Source organism: Loxodonta africana, chromosome 18 (assembly GCF_030014295.1).
Source record: "Loxodonta africana isolate mLoxAfr1 chromosome 18, mLoxAfr1.hap2, whole genome shotgun sequence".
NCBI classification, from domain to species: Eukaryota; Metazoa; Chordata; class Mammalia; order Proboscidea; family Elephantidae; genus Loxodonta; species Loxodonta africana.
This window is the reverse complement of record NC_087359.1, coordinates 34,617,596-34,639,685: the sequence shown is the minus strand read 5'-3', so window position 1 is coordinate 34,639,685 and position 22,090 is coordinate 34,617,596. Positions and strand designations below refer to the sequence as shown.

The 22,090-nt window shown below is 51.3% G+C and overlaps 2 protein-coding genes across 2 annotated transcripts; both read right to left on the bottom strand.

Annotated features, from left to right (window-relative positions):
• Positions 1 to 1,446: 1,446 nt before the first annotated feature.
• Positions 1,447 to 6,303, bottom strand: KRT9 (keratin 9). Its single transcript, XM_023553417.2, is given in 7 exon segments — positions 1,447 to 2,431; positions 2,832 to 3,055; positions 3,153 to 3,278; positions 4,115 to 4,276; positions 4,547 to 4,700; positions 4,808 to 4,890; positions 5,698 to 6,303. Coding segments are annotated over 7 exon segments (1,680 nt in total). The 3' UTR covers positions 1,447 to 2,106.
• Positions 6,304 to 17,116: 10,813 nt separating this feature from the next.
• On the bottom strand, positions 17,117 to 21,487 carry LOC100673975 (keratin, type I cytoskeletal 14). The gene is made up of 8 exons (XM_003414735.3): positions 20,911 to 21,487; positions 19,601 to 19,683; positions 18,879 to 19,035; positions 18,552 to 18,713; positions 18,343 to 18,468; positions 18,027 to 18,247; positions 17,888 to 17,931; positions 17,117 to 17,331 (listed from the first exon to the last, which is right to left on the bottom strand). The coding sequence occupies exons 1-8, from the start codon at positions 21,451 to 21,453 to the stop codon at positions 17,234 to 17,236; spliced, it is 1,434 nt and encodes a 477-aa protein (XP_003414783.1). The 5' UTR covers positions 21,454 to 21,487; the 3' UTR covers positions 17,117 to 17,233.
• Between the last annotated feature and the right edge of the window lie 603 nt (positions 21,488 to 22,090).

Here is a 22,090-nt window from a genome sequence, read left to right as displayed (position 1 = left end):
CCACCAGGGTTCCAAGAACTCCATATGATCTGCTAATAGACTATGGTAGATTGTTTGCAAAATATGGCCTCAAGTATTGCTCTCTCTAGATCCATGCCCCTAGCATGTGACTTTACAGCTCCTCCCAGCAAGAGGAGTCTATTTCCCCTGCTCTTGAATCTGGCCATGTTGTGACTTGTTTTGTCCCGTACAATGCAGCGGAGGTGACTACTCCGAGCCTAAGCCTCAAGAGGCCTTGCACACTTCTGTTCATAATGTTGGAACGCTCGCTCAGGCTAGATGCCTGGAGGATGAAAGTCATGTGGCCCATTCACCCCATTGCCCCAACCTGCATCCAGCTAACCCTCAGAGGCAGAGTCACCCAGTTGCATAAAGTATACGTAGAGGAGCCCGGAACTGCCCAGATGAGCTCGGTCTAAATTGCCAAATGCAAAATCATGAACTAAATAAATGGCTGCTTTTTTAAGCCACTAAATTGTGGGATGCTTTATTACAAGCAAAAGTGAATAGATAGAAAAGCTAACCAACACTTTTTAAAGTGAATTCGATCGATTCTCCCTTCACTCCATTCTGCCCCTTCTAAATCCTGAAGGACAAATGTCTCAAAGTCCGAGTTCTGCTTTGCAGTGGGAAAGCTTTATTAGGGAGTCAGGATCGGTCACCCCCAGGCCAGACAGGGTGAAGGGAGATCTCCCTGCCCTGAGGCCATCAAAACCAAGCAGAGGAGGGAGCCAATGGGCAGCCAGGGGCATACATGCCAAGCTGGCTCAGTCCCCAACGGCCACCGCGGCTTGTCGCCAGCCAATCCTGATGTTGGAGTGCAATGAGCAGGTTTCATCCAGGCTCTGCCCGTCTGGGGATGCTCAGTGGGGGCTGAGTGGGGAAAGTTTTCAGGAGCTCTAGGATTGTATCTGGTAGCCTGGGAAGAGATGGGAGAGAAGACAGAGTGAGAAGAGAGGACGCAGAGCAGGAGACAGAGGGGCTGGGCCTGGGGAAAAGATGAGGAAACTGGGAGCAAGCAGCCTGGAGCTCAAAGAGCTGGAGAGTCCTGAGATGCAGGGACCTGGGATTTACTCCATATAGTGGACGCCATCCAGGACTTGAATCTCTCCTCCAGCAACCCTGGCAGATGCTCACTCATTTCTAAGGATAAGGACCTATGGGGCAGCCCTGCCACCATTCAACAGCTTTATTAGAAAATTCCTTGGCTATTAAGACAGCCTGTGCCTCGAGATGCTCATTTATGGCCCTGCAGGGCCACTTGGCACACAAAACCACACCAGATACTCTATAGCAGGACAGCTCCCAGCGACCTCAAGACTCTTCTGAGCTAAACATTCCTAGTCATGCCAGCCAGCCTTTTACTATAATCTCATATTACATGTTTTATTTTATAAAAATCCAGGTGTAAAAAATTAACTAATTAATTAAAATGACATCTTTAAAAAACCAATGTGCATGTGTGGGGAAATTCTCCGTGACCTACAGATCCCTTTACCTGTGACTCTTCCTTACATTTAGATTATTATGTTCAATATATGCCCCTGTTGGTAGTTGCCAACCATTGGCTAAAATCCCTTTTCCACCTGAACTGTGGCTGATCCAGGTCTCCCCATCCCCATGGTAGTTAAGAGTAGCAGCTGTGGAGCCCCACAGGGCTGAGTTCCTCATTTATGAATTGTACAAACTTGAGTAAGTTATTTATCCTCTCATTTTCCTTCTCTCTAAAATGGAGATAATAACAAAACCTACCTCACATGGTGTTGTAGGGCATACGTGAGATAATGCACAATTCCTAAACCATCTCCCAGACTATTAAGACTAGAGTCGTGTGTAGATTTGGTCCTAGCCTCATCCAAGGCTCCATCAAAAATAATGATCAATTCAGAATTGAGGACAGGTCCTATGGCACCTTACTAGAGACCGCCCTAAAATCTAGTTCTATTCAGAACATGTATTCTCCAGAAAGGCTCAAAGATACTCAAAAAGGGGAATACCTTAACTTTTGAGTCGTACCTATGCCTCCCCCCACATAACCTAGAGTCGTTCCTTACCTTGTGTATCATCACAGTCACCAGATTTTGAGGAAGAGGACTGGGACTGGAATTACCTTCCGCTTCCTCCTCTGTAGCTGCTACTACTTCCTCCTCCGGATCCACTTCCTCCTCCATAGCTGCCTCCACTTTGACCTCCTGATCCACCATAGTTACCTCCACTTCCTCCTTCATAGCCACCTCCACTTCCTCCTCCAGAGCCACTTCTTCCACCATAGCTGCCTCCACTTCCTCTCCCTTGGCTACCTTCACTTCCTCCCCTGAATCCTTTGCCATGGCTGCCTCCACTTCCACCTCAAGATCCACTTCCTCCTCTACTTCCTCTTCTACTTCCTTTTCCACCTCCAAAACCAATTTGTCCAGTTCCAGAAGATTCACTGCGAAGAAAAGAAATAGGAAAACTAGAGACTGCCCCCCCAACACCCACAGGGATGGATCTAGGTAGATTCAAGACCCAAATATGATTGTTCCTAAGTTTCCCTTCCTGTGAGGCAAAGAACAGAGGCTGGGCTGGCACCTCAGCTGGGAGAGAACAGCCTTCAGATGGGACCTTTGGAACTTTCCTCTCCCTGGAGCAGAGTGGCAGTTGCTTCTTTCAATGTCACCCTCCTCCTTTCCCAAAGCCCAAACACCCTGAGATACCCCTGTAGACTGAAGAAACCATCAACCCATCAGACCCTTGTGTAAAGTTGCTTTCCTAAATGCCTTTGTCCAGATGGGCTGAAGTAGCATCAGGGGCCTGGATCTAGGGATTCCACAGTATCCTGGAGTACCTACAAGTCCTCCTGGCCACCCTCAAGGAGGCTGCGGTAGGTCTCAATTTCCTGCTCCAGCCGTGTTTTGGTGCTGAGCATAAGGCTGTATTCCTGGTTCTGGCACTGGATCTCCACCCCAATCTCTGTGAGCTGGGCCTCCAGGTGACTGATCTGCTCCTGGATGTGCTGCAGCTGGCCACCGTAGCGGTTCTTGGCGTCTTCCAAGGTCTTCTCCAGGGCAGATTTCTAGAGAATGGGAGAATACTAAGAGGGGTGTTCTATCGTCGCTCCTCTCCTTCCCTGTGCCCCACCCTGGCAGCAGGCCTGGAGCAGGACTACCAACCATGCTGAGCTGACATTGCAGCTCAATCGCCAACTCTTGGGCACTATGCCGGAGCTGGGTCACCTCCCTGGTATTAGACTCCATCTCTTGGCCACTGATAGTCACCTCCTGCTCAATCTGGGTCATCTGCAAATCCAAAGGCTTGGTTAAGATCAGGCTAGGTCAGAGGTTGTAGTGGGCAAGGTTTTGCCCTACCCACCAGGACTTTCACCTCCAGAGCCAAGGCTGAGCCAAGGTCAAGGCCAAGTTATTCTGAGTGCTGAGTCCCTCCAGGCAGATGCCGGGCTCAGCCTGACATTCTTCCTCAGCAAAGTTGCAAGGTCCTTCATACGTTATCCCCAAACCACCTTTCTAATCTTATTTCCCCCATCCTGCAAACACACACACGGAGAGAGAGAGGCCCAAGCTTTCACGTGCCAGCCTCTACGCTAGGCACTGGAGAGCCAGGGAGGAAGGGGGCACAACACTACCATCAAGGAACTCACAGTCTACAGTGGGAAGTACACTGTATGTCTCTACTAGGGCCTTATGTCACACAGCATTAGAGTAAGTTGTTCATGCTGCGCTTTTGTTCACATACAGACCTAAGAGACTGTGAGCTTCCCAAGAGCAGCAATCTTATTTGGCTCATCTGAGACACCAGCACTTCACATAAAATCCAGCACCAAGAAGCTACTTAGTAATTATGTTTGTATGGAATGAATGAATTGGAAGGTGGATGAATGACAGTTGAATTGAGACGTGAAGGAATGGGAGGAGGAAGGGATGAGAGGATGAAAGGATGGAGGATGAAAGGGGGGATAGAAAGGTAGGGGATGGATGGGAGGGTAAAGGATGAAAGGATGGGATGGAGGTGTGGGAGGATGAAGGGATGGGGGATGAAAGGATAGGGTACGGAGTGATAGTGATAGAGAGACAGGGTGGGGATGGAATAATGGAGGGATACAGCCCACACTGCTCACCTGAGTGTCATAGTATTCCTCAATTTCCTTACGGTTCTTAGCAATGATCTGCTCATACTCCTGGTGCATGTCATTAAGGACTTTGGTGAGATCTATGCCAGGAGCAGCATTCATCTCCACACTGACATCCCCAGAGTTCTGCCCAGTCAGCTGGCTCATCTCCTGCAAGGGATGAATGGGATATGAGGTCACGAAAGTGGATCCTTTCTACAACCTTACAACCCTCTCCCTACACTCCCTCCAAGATAAAAAATAGGGGGCTGCATCTCTGAAGCCAAAGCTTAACCCCTGCCATAGGCAGGGCTAAGGAAGAACTGGGAGTGCCCTCCTCAAGAGTAAGAGAGAGGGTGACTCCCCAGGCAGTACTCCACAACTCCCTCTACTGGGGCCTCTGAACTTCTGTCCTCTCCTCCCCAATAAGCCATAAGTAGCCTGATGGTTCTTCTTCATGGCAATCAGCTCCTCCCTCAGATACTCCTGCTGCATCTCCGGATCAGACTTCTGAATGGTCGGGTCATCCAGCAGCCTGCGCAGGTCATTGATGTCTGCACCCACTGCTTGCCGCACGCTCTGCTCCGTCTCAAACCTGAAGATGGAATGAGCAAGGGGGCATCAGTCCCTGCAGGGACCTCCTGAGCACTGGAAGTGGGAAAAGGATGGATGGCAGAATAGGGAGAAGGGAGCGGGGTTCACTTCAGCCTGAAGTCATCCAAAGTCGTGCGAGCATTGTCAATGTCCAGGAGAGTTTTGTTGTTGTCCACCGTGGTGTCTACAATCTGAAAAAGAGGAGACAGCATGCCCCTCTGCCATGCCCATTGTTTGAAGGGAAAGAGGCCAGGCAAAGCCATAGGAGGTGAAGATCCACCTAGGAAGATGCTCAAGAGGCAGGAGGCACTTCCAACAGCTGATACTTGGCACAGGCCTTCAGCAAGGATGCTGAACATGGCCTTCATTTATTCATTCCACAAATATTTGAAAGTCTGCTACAAATGGAATTGTGGGGTTTAAAGATCAGTGAGATACTCTTTCCCAAGGAGCCCACAGTCAATCACAAAGCCCAAAGTGTTCTAAAAGAGTTCAGGAAAGGAGACATGACTTGTTGCTATGGGAAATCAAAGACTTCAGAGAAGAGGTGGCAACCGAATTGGGCTCTGAAAGATGAGTACGGAACAGAATGTAAAAGCAAGAGGAATGAGTGAAAACAATGAGTAGTCAGACTGTGAGCTCCTCAAGCGCAGAGACCAAGTCTGGCACATCACTATGTCTGCCCAGAGCAACACTGAGGGTACTGCCTCACTAAATGGGGTGGACTGATAAATGAGTGGATGGACAGGTGGGTGCACAAACCGATGGGGTGGATGGATGCGTGGATGGATGGATAAATGATGTGTGGATGAACGTGTGGATGGATGGTTTCCATCCCCAGAGTTCTAGATCCTCCCCATCACTTGAACAGCCAGTATATGTGTCTGAGTCCAAAAAAACTGAAAACATCAAGACAGACTCCTGTGGTAATCCAGGAGAATTAGGAAAGGAGAGATAGGATTGACTTTCTGAGAGAGATTGGAGTTTCCTCCACCTACCTGGTTCTTGAGATCCTCAATGGTATCATAGTAGGAGGAGTAGTCCTTTTGGAAGTTCTTGGGGCCCCGATTATCATACCATTCCTGGATCTTATTCTCCAGAGCAGCATTGGTCTCCTGCAGCACCTGCACCTTATCTAAGTAGGAGGCCAGTCAGGCATTGAGGCCCTGAATGGTGGACTTCCCATCAGCAGTGAGAATACCACCAACATCGCCCTTAGACCCACCAAAACCTCCTCCAGAGCCACCGCCAAAGCCACCACCAAAGCCCCCAGATGCACCAAACCCTCCAGACCCACCAAAGCCTCCTCCGAAACCTCCACAAAAGCCCCTGGAACCTCCGCCAAAGCTACCAGCACTGAAACCACCCTCAAATTCTCCACCGTAGCTGGAGCCAAACCTGCCGCCACCTCCCCTCCCACAGGCCCCAGAGCTTCTCCCGCCATAGCTACTGGAAGAACTGAACCTGCCCCCTCCTCCCCCACCCCCTGAAGAGCTGAAGCAGCTGAAAGAAGACCTCATGCTGCCCCCACTGCCCCCGCTGCCTCTGCCACCCCCACAGCTGCTGTGGCTCCAATAGGATGACGAGAACTGTCTGCAGCTCATGGCACTGCCCAAGCTTGGGGGATGATGGAAGCTGTCGTTGGAATGCTGCTGGCTCCAGAGTGCAGGCTACGGAGCTATCCTCAGAGCTGCCTACTTATGCCCCCTGCTGAAGGTGGCACACCTGGACGTGTCCTCTCTCTGCACCAGCCGCCTTCCACAGGATTTCAGGGGGTCTGGGAGCCAGGAGGTGGCTGGCTGCCCCAGGCTTAGCATTGTTTGGTCACTGCTGGGCGGCAGCCCAACCTCTCTCCATTGTGTGGGGTAATTTGATGATATTAGGCTAACAGGGGCACATAAATCAGCTTGCCTGCCAAGGAGGCAACCTAGATCCTGGAGTTAGATTTCTGGCTGGTCTCAACAGCAGATCTGAGACTCAGCCCCTCTGGGACAGAAACTGCAGGAGCAGAGCCACCTCCCTGTTGATGATTATTACTGTCCCTTCTCTCCCCAGCCACCTTGTGCCCACTGTGGCTGAGCTGGGACCTGGGTACTAAGGAGTGGTCGATAAGGGATGGAGGAGGCACAGCCCCTGCCCTCAGGGAGCTGCCAGTGTGAGTGGGAAACGCCTTCATGGAGCCCAGTCCTTGTTCTCGGGGCTCCTCCAGTCTGACTGGCGAGGCAGGCCCTGCCCTCAGAAGACCCCAGTCTGATGGAGGAGACAAGAGGGACATGGCGGGAAGATTGAGACAGTCAAAGCAACGTTCACCTTGGCTCAGGTGCAGCATGAGGAGTTCCTGGACTCAGAGAAGACAGTGGTGCTAATACCAGCTGATGGAGAACTGGGTGGTGCAAACAGTGAACGTACTCAGCTGCTTACTAAAAGGTCGGAGATTCAAATCCACCCAGAGGCACCTCGAAAGAAAGGCCTAGTGATCTTTTCTGTAAATATTCCAAAAGACAAGCCTGTTGCCGTCTAGTCCAAGAGCTAAGCTGTGGAGCACAGTTCTGCTCTGTAACACATGGGGTCTCCGTGAGTCAGAATCGACTCAATGGCAAAGGTGTTTTGGTTTAATACTAGCTGAAGGAGTCCGAGTGGTGCAGTTAATATGCTCAACTTTAACCGAAAGGTTGGAGGTTCAAGTGCACCCAGAGGAGTCTTGGAAGAAAGACCTGGTGATCTGCTTCAGAAAAATCTACCATTGAAAACCCTGTGGAGCACGGTTCTACTCTGACGCACACAGAGTCACCATGAGTCAGAGGTGACTCATCAGCAGCTGACCTCCTAGCAGGAACATAAGCGGCTTGACTGTCCAGGTTTTGCAGTAGGTATGGAGCTGACCCTGTCTACCTGGTACTGAGCCCTGGGAAGGTGTGTGACTTAGTTCTTCCCTCCTAGAACTCACAATCCTCTTGCTCCTGGCAGAAACTCAGAGACATGCTGGTCACCAAGGCTCGAAGAGGGCAGTGAAAATAGTGGGCTCTGATGCTGAACTTCCTGAGCTCAGTGCCAGGTCCATGTTCCCTAGCTGTGTGACCTTGGTAAGTTCCTTAACTACTCTGTGCCTCTATTTCCTGCTCTACAAAATGATAGTACTAATAGTTGCCCATCTCATAGTAAGGTACACATGATAAGCATTCAAGAAACGTTGGACTGCCTGAGATTATTCAACCTTCTAGCTCCTCTCAACTCTGCTCTCACCTGGACCTGGGCCATCAACTCCCAACCGCAGTTCCTGCCTCTCCCTTTCCCTCTGACCCCTCCACCACACTGCAGCCTCAGTGGTCTTTCTAACCCATGTCTGGCCACATCACCCATAAGATAAGGTCCATGCTCCTGCCACTCAAGCCCCCTTCAGATCTTCCATTCTGCTCCATCTCCTACAGTTTCAATGACCCCCACCACATCATTCAGTGCTTCCCAAACGACCTTCGTACATGGGGTATGCTCAGAATATGCGGTTCCTGCAACTGAAATGTCCTCGTCTTTCTTTTCCACCCAGAAATCTCCTACTCATCTTTGGTGACCCACTCATGTGCCTCTTTCTCTGTGAAGGCTTCCTGTTTCTCCTTTCTGGGTTTGCACTCTGCTTCGTGGTAGTTTCTCACACTGAACCTTCACAGCTTTCCCCGTAGGCAGCAGGTGCTCCTCTACACCTGCGTCTGCCCATCTTGCCCTCACTCAACATGCTGTCTGGGCCAAGTAGGATCCCAAGAAATTGGGGGTGAAGGAAAAATAACCGGTCGTCCAGGTGGAGATGCTAAGAGCCAAAACAGGAGCTAAACGTAGGAAGAGAGAAGCCAGGATAGTTAGCAAGGGCCTGGAAGAGGCAATGGCCTCTGAGCTGAGGTCAAAGAGTGTTTAGTCTTTCTAAAGAGCCAGAATTTCTTGAGATGGTTTTAGATGATACACAAAACCAAACCAAACCCAAAACCATTGTCGTTGGTTTTCACTCATGGCAACCCCACGTGTTGCAGAGTAGAACTGCTCCATAGAGTTTTCTTGGCCGACTCAGTGGCCACTGACAACAACAAATCTTTATGAAAGCAGATTGCCAGGCCTTTCTTCCAAAGAGCCGCTGGGTAGATTCAAATCACCAACCTTTAGGTTAGTTGTTGAGCACAAACCATTTGCGCCACTCAAGGACCTAGATGTGTGAAATAACACCAGACTGTGTGAAATAACACTGAATTTAATCAATTTACTCTCACCAAGTGTGATGAGAAAATACTTCCTTTTTATATTTTTCAGTGTTCTGATTAGTCAGGTTGGACATTCAGGCCTCTCTAACAACCACCCCCCCAAACAAGTCAACCACCCTATTTAACAAAATGAATGCCAGCCTCAGGCTCGAACTTGTAGGAAGCAACAGTACCTAGTTAGAAGTTTACTTATAAATAAATAAGTTTATTTATATACTTATTTTTAAATATTTATTTATAATTCACTTAAATATTTATTTGTGTAGTCAAATTTAAATAAAGGTGTAAACAAATATTTACTTTTATTTATTTATAAGTAAAACAATTTATTTCCATATGTTGCTGCTAATAAAAGGTTTCCATTTCCTTTATAAACATATTCGTTGGAATGAAAGGTGAGTTGATTTACCAATGTATGTTAAATAAACATTTAAATGGGTGGTGCAAAATATGCTAAATAAAAATGTAAATAAGTAGTATTGAGAATACTAAAGGTGTTTTGTAAGTGCTTATCACATGGAAGGAGCCCTGGTGGTGCAGTGGTTAATAGCTCAGCTGCTAATCAAAAGGTCAGCAGTTCGAATCCACCAGCCGCTCCTTGGAAACCCTATGGGGCAGTTCCACTCTGTTTACAGGGTCGACTCCACGACAACAGGTTTGGTTTTATCACATGGGAAACTCTGAAAGCAAGGTTAGTAGAGAGGGCATTGATGCCCTTTCAACTTTCTTGAATGGTTCTAAACCTTTCCCCAGGGCCCCTGCCAAGCTGACCGGTAACCCCAGAATCTGCCTGCAATATGGACTGAGGCCTAGACAGCTGCCACCCTGGACCTGGGCCCCTTTCTGCTGTCCTTTCTACCCCATCCCCCATCACCATGCCGTTGCAGCCAATCTGGTTGGGGTGTAAAACACAGGTCCCGGGAGGTGGATGGAGAAGTCAGAACACAGCTGGAGTGGGCAGCTGGGGGTGGAGCACTGGAGCCATGCCTCAGAGCCCTGCTCTTCTCTGCACATGCAATCGTGCTGAAAGACGCTAAGGCTTGACTGCATCAGGGGAGTTGAGACCTGCACAGCTGACCAGAAGCTCCCAGCTGGGGCCCCCTGCCCAGCTGGCTCTCCTGAGAGCTGCTCCATTTACAGTCCTGGTCCCCAGCCCAACAACCCCTGCCCTCTGCACCCCCTCAACTTCTCACCCTCCAGCCCTTCCCCTAGCTCTCACTCAGCCCAGAGCAACAGGCTTCAGCCCTCAGATTTCCACCCAGCTCCCAGCTGCCCACAGGACCTCTGCACAGCCGGTCCACTCCCACACCCGTCTTCCAGTGAGGGAAGGACATGACAGTTTATTTGCTCCAGGTGGGCCCCCAGTTTTGACTGTCTGACTGATTCTCTACCTGGATTGAGGAAACCTGACCACTGCCAGCAACCTTGCCTTCTCTGAGTGCTATGAAGGCCCAGGCCCTTCTCCCACATCTGGGCCGTCCCTGCACATCTGCCTGCTTCTCTTTTCCATGGCCACCTCTGCTCTCACCTCTGGCCTCCCCAGCAAGAGGCTGGAGAGCAGTGGAGTGGAGAATAGGAACTCCCCATTAGGGCTGGCTCTTCCCAGCCCCACGCTCCCTACCCCTGTGGCCATGGCCTGAGTTTCCTCCTAAGAAACCCCTCCATGCAGGGTTTCTGTTGTTGTTAGGTGCTGTCAAGTCAATTTCGACTCATAGCAACTGCATGTGTACAGAGTAAACTGCCCCATAGGGTTTTCTAGGCTGTAATCTTTGCAGAAGCAAATCACCAGGTCTCTCTCCCTAAGAGCCCCTGGGTGGGTTCGAACCACCAATCTTTCGAAGATCAGTCGAGCACTTAACAATTGCACCAGCAGGGCTCTGGCATGCAGCATTTCGGGGGCATAATACCTTGCTGGTGGGCTCTTTGGATGGATGCACAGCCATACCCCACATCCCGCACTACTCCCCACATCTGCCAATTCTCCTCACATCTGGCCCTCCTCCTCACACCTGGCCCTTCTCCCCACATCTGGTTTTTCTCACATTTGGCACTTCTCCCCACATCTGGCCCTTCTCCTCACATTTGACACTTCTCCCCACATCTGGCCCTTTTCCTAATAAGAAGAGGCTCTTGCTGTGCTGGGTGATCCCCAGGGCCAGGTTGAGGACCAGTTGCAGCTGGGCACCATATTTTCCCTTTTCCCAAGAGGTCTGGTATAGGGGACCAGACTGGGCAAGATGGGCCCTGGGATGAGGGAGGCCAACAGCCCTACCCAGCGTGACTGATTTCTTCTAGGCTGTGTTGTATGGCTCCTTCTTCTACCCTATCAGAGCCCAGGGCCTTCCCTAAGCCCCACCTCCAACACTTTCTGTGGGAAATCTCAAAAGGATGAGCAAGGAAAGAAGGAACCCAGGCAAATCGGTGAGCCTGGTGTGAATGAGACCCAGGGGGAGTCCGTACTTCCTCTCTGTGCCCATGTGCAGGCAGCCTGGGACCAGCAAGGCCAGCATGTAAGAGCAAACAGGCTTCAAGGACTCAGATAGAAGGGATTCCACCCACAAGTTGTCTCCAAGGAGGAATGGACCCTTCACTTGGAACTCTCAGGCCAGGAGAACACAGGGTGGGGGCAAGGAGAGCCTTGCACAAGAGCCACACTGCAACCCCCACCTGTTTCCTGCTCCCAGCTGTCTGACACTGAGCTGAGGTGGGGTCCAGAAAGGGCCCTAAGTCAGTGTGTAGCTGGCTGCTAGGGGCAGGAACACAGGCCTGAGTCATGGCTCCTCTCCTGGCGAGTGGGCCCACCCCACCATTATGGATCTAGACAGGAGCATGCTGCCTCCTGGTGCAGGGCTGCCGGTGCCTGTCTGTCAACATTTATTCTTTCCTCACACACAGGCACCTGCTACCACCCCATCTAGCCAGGCCCCACCAGACCAAGGGGAAGGGGAGAGAAGGTAAGGGTGGGGCAGGGCCTCAGTCAGCTCCCTACCCCCACCCCCCCACCCCGCCCCAGAGTCTGGACACATCGGCCTTGCTGAGCAGAGATGTGAAGGGCACTGGTTCTGGAGCCAAACAGGGCTGAGTCTAAAGGTTCCTCCACTTAGTTTGGGAACTCACCTCCCTTCTCTGAAATTCAGTGTCCTCACTGCAAATCTGATTTGTTCTTTATTGAATATCTGCTGTGTACCAGACATTGTATGACATGCAAGGGATAAAGTGATGGGCAAGCCAAACACAGCCCCTACCTTCTTGGACAGTTACGGGTTAAAACAAACTCTAAAAAAATGACTTTATAATGCAAAACTGGGGTGAGTGCTATGGGTAGGCAAATGCATGGGAGCATATAACAAGGGGTGGGGCCAGGTCTGAGGGGCCAGAGAGGGTCTCCCTGAGAAGAGACCCCTGAGTGAAGCATGGGTAGAAGTAAGTCACACACACACACCAGTTGCAGCCAAGTCGATTCCGACTCATAGCAACCCTATAGGACAGTAGAACTGCCCCCATAGAGTTTCCAAGGAGCGGCTGGTGGATTTGAACTGCCGACCTTTTGGTTAGCAGCTGTAGCACTTAACCGTTGTGCCACCAGAGCTCCAGGAGTAAGTCAGGAGAAGGGAAATGAGAAAGAACATCCTGGGGAGAGAGAACTGCATGTGCAAATGTCCTGAGGTAGGAAGCAAGGTGGCTGCAAGGACAGAAGCCCAGAGTGGCTAAAGGGCAATGGGTTAGAGCAAGTGAAGGATTTTGGTCAAGAAAAATAGTTCTGACCTCATGAAGTTATTGTGAGGCTTAAAAGAGCTAATGCTTGTGTAGCCGCTGGTATAGGGCACACAGTGGAACATTTTCCTCACTGTTGTTGGCACTGTGTCTGGATGGCTTGGGCTCTCAGTTTTCTCGATTATTATCAGTCCACCCCTCTAGTTTTTACTGAGCTCCCATTAACAGTGAGGACCTGTACTCAGCAGGGGACTGGGAAGAGGGCACACCAAGATTGGAAAAGCATGGCTCCGTCCATTAAGGGATATCCGCCGTGTTCCAGTCAAGGCCTGCACTGCTATATTTAAGTCTTTACAGCTACCCTGTGAGGCAGGTACAAATTTTAAAACTATTTTAGAGGGAAGAAAATTGAGGCTTAGAGAGGTTAAGTGTCTTGACCATAGTCACAGAGCTAAACCAACAGTAGGCGGAGCCAGGATTTGCCCTCCAGGAAGTGGGAGCTAAAAGAGCCACAAGGCGCGGGGCCCCCTTTCTCTGCCCCAAGCCCCCCCACACTTTCTGGGTCCCTCTCTGCCGTCCTCCTTGCTTTGTCTCTCTCTTTATGCAGTCTGTCTCAATTCACTTCTAAGTCCCCCACACCCAGAACAGTAAGCTTCAATAAGTATGTGTGAGTGAATGAATGAATGATGGAGAGGGCCTTCACTATCCTCTCTCTGTGTATCTCTCTGACTCTCTCTGTCTATATCCATTCCTATTTCTATCTGTATATGTCTCTTTTTGCTGATTTGTTGCCATCGAGTCAATTCCAACTCATAGCAACCCTATGGAACAGAGTAGAACTGCCCCATAGGGTTTCTAAGGAGTGATTGGTGGATTCGAACTGCCGACATTTTGATTAGCAGCTGAGCCCTTAACCACTGGGCCACCAGTGGTTTGTTTGTTTGTTTTGCTGAATCGCCTGAAAATTTATGCCACGTCATGTCAAAATCCATCAGAGGACCTCAGCGATAGAAGGCTGTCTTTCCTAGGCCTGGCCCGACAGCTGACAGTGCCACAGAGGTACGCCCCATCGGGAAAGCACCGACCCAGCCAAGGACAGCAGAAGAGGAGCTAATGCCTGCTGTGTGTCTGTCTGAGGCCAGGCCTTTGCCCTGCAAGTCCCTGGCCACCTCTGTTCCCTTGTGACGGCATCCAAGCTCCATGAGATGAGCCCAGGAACCCCCTAGTACAGCCCAGCCAGGATATCTGGGCTCCCATTCTCCTGAACCTCAAGGTTCCTGGGGCTACCTTCTCTGACATCAGCCTGCTAGTTGGCCACATTACCAAAACCAGGTCATCTGTGGCCCTGGGAAAAAGCCATTTACCTGATCAGATGACCATAGGGAGAGATGCCACTTGTGGCCTGAAAAGTTCTCTGGATACATTTGAGATCCTTTTGCAATAAAAAGAGCCCCCAAACTGAAGGGAACTTGGAATTTCGAGGCAAGCCCCATCTCATAAAACAAAAATCTTGGAGTCAGCTAGGAAAAATTCATGCTGGTCCCATTGGACTCTGATCTTCATCCCATCCTGGAGAGAACAGAACTGGAAGGGGCCACCCAGGGCTGGGCACAGCCTGGTCAGGGACCATGGGGCCTGAGCAGTGGGCTGGACTTGGCCACTCTCAGTCTGTATGGCCTGGGACAGGCCACTGTTTCCCAAAGACGAGGAGGTTGGAGGAGGCGCCTCCACAGGCTGTCCCAGCATTGTCATCCTGTGTCCTGAGAGGGCAGAGAGAAGATCCCACCTTCTAGAGTGCATTAGGGGAAAGTGCAGCCAGAGAGGTCACGTGACCTGCCCCAGGCCTCCAAGGTGCAACCTCTTCTGCCTCCACTAGACTGTGCTATCAAGTAGCTTTCCTGGTCTCCTATTGTTTAGATCTGGGATTTTTTGTAGGGGGAGGTACAGTCTTGCCATTGTAGAGCTGTTGGTCCCAGGTCTTTAGTTGGGTCCTCATGGCCCCTAGGCACTGTGGGCAAGAGCACTGTCCAGCAACAGAATCCAAAGTATTGGCCCCACCCTTTCCAGTCAGGTATAGGGGTGGATCCCAGAAGGCAGTGGGGTCTACACGGTACTCTGGAACAGCTGCCCTGTCTGCCATTTTTCTCTGGGACCTGGGAGTGCAGGGTAGAACCACCTTTAAGTCCAGTGATCGACTTCCTTCCCTCCTGGTTCTGTGTCTGCCTTTCAGCCAGGTGGCCTCAGGCTGCCATCTTTATCCTCAAGCAAGCCCAATTCTTTCCCATACTCCCTCCAAACAGTAGTGGCAGCCACTCCAGCACAGGCGAATCTCAACCCACTGCATTCAAGTCTAAGAAATCTCACATTTCCTGAATTGTATCAACCTCCTTTGGGGATGGAAATTTTACTCTCTGGCACCACCTCCAAGGTCGGGTGGTGTCTGGAGATTCTTACGCAGTCCAGAGCATTTGGGGTGGGTCCTCTCGTCTTCAGTCCCCACTGGTGACTGCTAATATGTTTTGCTCTCTGTCCAGGTCTATGTTGCCTCTCAAATGTGGACCACTCCCCAGATTGCGTGCCACATTTTAGCAGGAAGCTCGTTGCCCAACTGGAAAGTCTGATACCAGGGTCCAGCAACCCTAGGGATATCATGCAGCCCTTGTCCACCAGAATCCTACCACCTTTACAGCCCACAGACCCCCATCCTTCCCAGTCTCCAAAGAAGCTCTCTCAAACCTCCCTCCTCCCTGAGTTATCCCCTTATATCTTCTAAACTGCAAACATTCACTTCCAGGATGGCCCACCTTCTCCCAGGGACCACTCAGGCCAACTCTTCTTGATGCAGAAACTCAGGTAAAAAGACATTCCAGAGTTTCAGGAACACAAAACAAGCCTCTTTCCTGGGGTGGAGGTGGGGACAAGAGAAACCAACATCATTTCTTTTCCTGATAACTCATCCTCTTACACTCCCATTTATAGAGCCCTGACTATGTGCCAAACACGATGTTAAACTTGTTGCCAGCATGAGCTCATTTAATCCTTATGTAGTAAAAGATTTTACTCCCACTTAAAAGGGAAAGTGGGGTTCAGTATCTTGCCCAAACTCTTCAAGGCTAGTTAATGGCAAGCAAGTCACTCCAAGCCAGTCACTCAAACCCAGGTTGTCTGATTCCAACGGCCAGGCTTGTAGACCCTTTGCCCAAGCAGTCTTTTTCAACACCAGCCTCACCCCTAATTCCCCCTAGAAGTTTTGTTCAAATGAATGAGCTATTAAGATTCACAGAGTGACTGGCCAACTCTTTCCTAGCCTGGGGCAGTCAACCGCACCCACATCTGGAATCTTCTCTACTCACTAAGGTAAGGTTGCTCCCCTTTCTCCTCCCTTTCCAGCCCCTAAAAGAGAGGAAAAGACACTACCCACCAAGGGGAGGCTCTAACAACCCTGGTTCTTCATGAGCATTAAGTCATTGAATTCTCACATCAACCCAAAGAAGCAGGGTTCATTGCCCTCACTGTACAGGTAAGGAAACTCAGACTTAAATGCTCCAAAGTCACAGAGCTAGTGCAGAACAGAGCCAGGGTTAGAAATCTATCGGTCTGTTCCCAAATCCTCTAAAAATTGCCCTCATTGTGAGCAGAGAGTCCCCACATACAAAAGGTAGCACACACAGGATCATTAATGCAGCAGTGTGTTGAGCCTTCACTATACCAGGCTGTACGCTAGAGCCTTTACACTCATTCTTCCAGCTAATCCTCCCAACAAGCCCAAGAGGCAGGTACTGTCATCATGCCCACCTTACAGATATTGAAACTAAGGCTTGGAAATGATAAGCAACTTACCCTAGGACAACAAACTAAATGCAGGCAGAATTCAAACCCAGCTCTGGAGGCAGAATTGGATGGCTTGGAGAGAGAGAGGACTGTCAGTAGGGCATGTGCTCTTACCTAGGGCTCATGGCCCTCCCCTGATGAGCTTTAGGGGATCCATGAGCACCAGGAAATTGTTTGCAGATGTTTGTGTGTGTGTGTGTGTGCTTATTTGGGGAACAGGAGAAGATCTGTAGCTGTCAATATATTCTCAAATGAATCACTGATCAAAAAATGTTAAGAATGCTTAACATAGCACAGTGCCTGGCACATAACAGGCACTCGGTATCTGGTGACTCAATGAACTAATGAGTGAATGAATGAATGTTCCTCCATGCCCTAAGAGACACCACATATGACCTGGTACACACATTTATCTGCACCTTTTTTGAGATGACGAAAGCCATCCTGGGACCTGAGGCCAACCCACCCCCAAACCCTTTCTCCCAGTCCCAGAGGCCATAGCCAGCTGCTGTGACTAGCTCCAAAGAGATACTTCCCCCACTTTTTCCCACCTCCACTCCCAGCAATGACCAGGCAGAGGCGAGAGTTGTGCAACTCAAAAAATGAAGCTTTATTGATTGCCAGGAGGGGGGAAGGGTGAAGCAGAGTCCAGGGGTGAAGTGCTTGGAGGGTGGAAGAGGGGATCCCCCAGAGAGATCTGTGGCCACGTAGGGGGTCTCCTAGGCCTGAGCTGTGCTGTATAGCCTCAGTTCTTGGAACGAAGGACCTGCTCGTGGCTGGACACCACCTTGCCATCGTGCACATCCACGACCTTGGTGCGGATCTGGCGGCTGGTGGAAGTTCCTGGAGAAGAGGGCAGAGAGGGCGTTACCAGAGGTGGACAGGCAATGGGGAAATCAGGAGTAGGGAAGCCAAGGAGGTGAGGGGATTTAAGTGAACCTGTCTTTCTGCCCTCTCCCCTGATTATCACTTCACTCACCCCTGTTGCCTAAGCACTGATACCAGCAGCACATTTCTTACAGTCTAGGGCTCCCTCAGGTCAGGGACAGAGCCTGAGCCCTCAGACTGGTGCTTCCTAAGAACTCAGACCCAATTGAAAAAAAAAAAAAATCCACCCAAATGGACTGGTCTTGGCAGGAGGAACCATGTGTGGTGCTGACCACCATAGCCGTGGGATCTGCTGCAGACACTGAACAGGAGAAGTAATGGAAGGAGACCACCAATTCCTAACCATAAGGATGGTCTAGAAGAATGACTTCTTCTACCCCAGACAGTTTATAAGGGGTACCGTGGGAGGAAAGTCTAGTTCAGTCCTTCAAGAAGCCTGTAATCAATTCCCTAGAACTGCTGGGGGGCAGGGTGCTCACAAGCCCAGACATGATAAAGAGGAAGGTCTTACCTTCTCTGTGAGACTGAGAGCCAGAGGAGAACGAGGAGGAGAGGCTGTGAAGACAGAAAAGGACAGGGCGGTTAGACACATGGAGGACACAAAGAGAGAGCAATGGGGGCATGGAATGCTGGGAGGGTGGGACACTCACTGGGCGTCCTCGCCCTCCAGCAGGCGGCGGTAGGTGGCAATCTCCTGCTCCAGGCGTGTCTTCACGTCCAGCAGGATCTTGTATTCCTGGTTCTGCTGCTCCATCTCGCAGCGCAGCTGTGCCAGCTGCTCCTCCACACTGCTGATCATTTCCTGGATCTGGGCCAGCTGCATGCAGTAGCGGCCTTTGGTCTCCTCCAGGCTGTTCTCCAGGGATGCTTTCTGCAAGGAAGGGAAAGAGGACCAGGGATTAATGACAGTAGTCAATGCCTCCCTCCCAGGCCCTGGGCACACCCCATGCCTGGCAGCACTCCTACCATGCTGAGCTGGGACTGCAGCTCGATCTCTAGGTTCTGCATCGTGCGCCGGAGCTCTGAGATCTCGCTCTTGCCACTCTGCACCAGCTCGCTGTTGGTGGCCACCTCGCGGTTCAGCTCCTCTGTCTGGAGAAAAGAGAACACCGTTCACACCCGGAGGCTGCGGAAAGCAGATCTCCTGGGTTCCTTCCACCTCGAATGGCACCCACCTTGCTGAAGAACCATTCTTCGGCATCCTTGCGGTTCTTCTCTGCTATCTTCTCGTATTGGTCGCGCATTTCGTTCAAGATACGGCTCAGGTCCACACCAGGGGCTGCATCCATCTCCACGTTGACGTCCCCGCCCACCTGGCTTCTCAGGGAGTTCATCTCCTGCACAATCAGAGAACAGTCCACTGTCAGGAGCTTCCCCTTACAAAAGGTTGAGGCTCCCTAATCAAAGGTGCTCATGGCCTGATTAATGCCCTCCCCTCATCTCAAGTCCAGCTCTTCCCTCCCAGCTTATCTCTGAAGCTGCCCTTCCCAGTTAGCGCTCACCTCCTCATGGTTCTTCCTCATGTAGACCAGCTCCTCCTTCAGGCTCTCAATCTGCATCTCCAGGTCAGTCCTGGCCAGGGTCAGCTCGTCCAACACCCTGCGCAGGCCGTTGATGTCGGCCTCCACACTCATGCGCAGGTTCAGCTCTGTCTCATACCTGAGATGACCCAGCAGAAGAGAAATGAGACACCCATTCTGGCCACACTGAAAGCTTTGTCCTCTTCCCCCTGCAGTGGCTTCCCATAACTGGCACTCAGTGGTGGGTAGTTTGTGGAGAAAATCTTAAAGGTGGCATGGTTGGACACCATACCCATGGATCACTCAGGCTGAATGTTTCTGGCAGCACTAAGAACAAGGTAGGTGATCATGCTGCAGAATGTGGACAAGGGTGGTGGTGCTCACAGCTCTAGGCAAGCGATAGTGCACGAGGCCTCCACGCATGACCACCTCCTGCCCTTCAGGGTCAGGTGGGAAAGCAGGGAGCACCCCTCCCTAAAGCAGTGGTTCCCAAACTTGCCTGTGGATCACAATTACTCAGACAGCCTGCCAAAAATGATTGAATCAGAGCTCCAAGGGTGGGGCCCAAGAGGCTAACATGTTTACAAGCTCCCCAAGGGGTTTTCCTGTAGCCCTCCTGGCACTGGTCAGCTGTTTGGAGACACTGCTCCAAAACTGCCCACCCTGGGGAGGCTGGAGGTTCTGGGCCACCACTGCAAACTCACTTGGTACGGAAGTCATCAGCAGCCAGGCGGGCATTGTCAATCTGCAGGACAACATTGGCATTGTCCACGGTGGCTGTGAGGATCTGCAAGATGGAAGAACACAGGTCATTCGTTCAACGGGCCTCACTGGCCAGGCCGCTGCAGCCTGAGTTAGCCTTTGCATTCCTTCCCCCAGCCGCCCAAAACTTCACTACAGCCGCCTAAAAGGATAACCACACAGGGTCCAGATTTGTCTCAGAAATTTCCTGATATGTGGTAGGCAGAGAGGGTAGAAAGAGCTCTGGCTTTCGAATCAAAAAGCCGTTAAGTTCTGGTCCCAGTTCTGTCACTGACTTGCTGTGATACCTGAGCCAGGTCTGGATCAAGTTCCCCACTTAAAGATGAGGGGATTGAGCGAAAAGCTCTCTGGACCCCCTTCCTGTTCTGATTCTTCCTCTCTCTGCAGAAGCCCGTCCTTTGCAGCTACACACATTCTTTTGTAATCCCACAAGGTGTGGGGCCTCAGGCGGGACTTTTCGAAGATGTAAGACCCAACTTGCACAGAGGATTAGCAAAGAGGAAACAGGGGAAGGTAAATCGGATAGATTGAACCCTGAGCTTGGCTGAAGTTCCTTCCCGCATTATCTCATTTCCCTAACCCATGAGAAGCAGCCAAGCCAGGCAAGGGAAGCGGGGTCAGCAGGGAGGGCTCTGGGTGATATGGAAGGCAGGGGCTGGAGTCAGATGACACAAGCCCACCCAGACCCTCTTCTGTGCAGGGAACATAATTGATTATCTCTGTGAGTTTTGCAAGCCTGCCTGGTCTTGGGGAAGGGCCAGCTGGTGCCAAGGCACATGGGCGGCAGTTACCACGGCCCAGACTAATGAGCTAATGAGCGGTTTGAGTGTCTAGCCTGGTCCCGTTACAGCCTCACTCCACCCCTGTACTAGAGAACAGGTAGCTGGCTCCTGTATTGGAAGATGGGGGCCAGGGTTCCAGCCTCAGCTCTGCCATTACTTCTTTGTGTGACCTTGGGCAGGTCACAGCACCTCTCCAATCTTCAGCTTCTCCCTCTGTAAAATGTAACAGCTGGAACCACTGGTCTCACAGGGTCTGAGAACTTGGAGCCCAGAAGCACAGGAGCAAGGCTAGGGTGGGAAGAATATCTTCCTACTGACTAGTCCTGTTTGGGGAGTGCAGGGCCTCGGAAGAAGAGATCTGGGGTTGGAGTCCATCCTCCTAGGAGTCTAAAGGTGCCAGTGGCCTAAGTAGCTACTGTTGCCAGAGGGAGGTAGCTGGGATGGCACCTCCCAGTGTCCAGTCCACAAACCTTGTTCCTCAGGTCCTCGATGGTCTTGAAGTAGGGGCTGTAGTCTTTGATTTCAGCAGGCCTCTGCTTCTGGTACCAGTCGCGGATCTTCACCTCCAGGTCAGCGTTGGCTTCCTCCAGGGCACGCACCTTGTCCAGGTAGGAGGCCAGGCGGTCGTTGAGGTTCTGCATGGTCACTTTCTCACTGCCCACTAGGAGCCCATCGCCACCACCCAAGCCACCACCAAAGCCGCCACCCAAGCCACCACCCAGGCCACCACCAAAGCCACCACCAAAGCCAGCACCAAGACCACCACCATATCCTCCACCAAAGCCACCACCAAAGCTGCTGCTGCTGCTGAAGCCACCGCCATAGCCACCCCCTATCCCGCAGGCTCCCCCAGAGGAGAAGCGGGAGGAGGAGACTGACAGGCCCCCATAGGCACTGGGGGCCCGGCAGGAGCCTGCAGTCAGGACAGAGGAGATGCGGCTGGAACCGCCGCCGATGCCACCAGAGCCCTTCAGGGAGCTGGAGGAGGTGAATTGGCGGCTGTAGGTGGTCATGGTGCCGAGAAGGAGGTGAATCAGTGAGAGAGCAAGTAGGCAGAGAGAAGAGAAAGGTGCTCAGGTAAGGTGTAAAAGATGCGAGAGCTTTATACTCATGACTAGGGGGCGGGCCTGGCAGTTTCCATTCCCCTTGGCTTTCATCACCCACGGGCAGTGCCAACTCCCAACCAGATCCCTCCTCTCCTTCGTCTCGTCATGTCTTTCATATTTTACTGTAAACTCACTTGTTTGGGGCGTTTTTGGCTTTCTTGTCTACCAGGCATGATTCACACAGGGAGGTGTGGGCCTGTAGGCTATACTTTCCCATAGGCCCCCAGAACTCGGCCTCAGGAGCCTGCACCTAGGCTCCTGAGCAGGACCTCTCAGGATCGTAAACCTGGTGACCTGCTGGTTCCCCATTAACTGGATGGGCCTTAAACATCCCCTTAGATGTTAGCGGAAGCCCACAGCTCCAGGTGACTGATAGCTGGCAGGAGGAGCACCAGCACTGGCCATGTCATAGTGGTACCACATTCTCAGTGGTACCATCTATAAGATGAGACAAGAAGGTCTCACTGTCCTACAAGAGCCCATCACCACCACCAGTGCCACCACCCATGCCACCACCAGGTCTGATCTGCTGGGTTGTGCTAAG

Excerpts from the sequence above, each read along its gene's own strand:
- LOC100673975 (XM_003414735.3), bottom strand. The coding sequence starts at position 21,453 with ATGACCACCTACAGCCGCCAATTCACCTCCTCCAGCTCCCTGAAGGGC. Across the intron at positions 19,036-19,600 it reads GCTGATGACTTCCGTACCAA|GTATGAGACAGAGCTGAACC; the intron begins GTGAGTTTGCAG and ends GGGTCATCTCAG. Across the intron at positions 18,469-18,551 it reads AAGAATGGTTCTTCAGCAAG|ACAGAGGAGCTGAACCGCGA; the intron begins GTGGGTGCCATT and ends TCTTTTCTCCAG.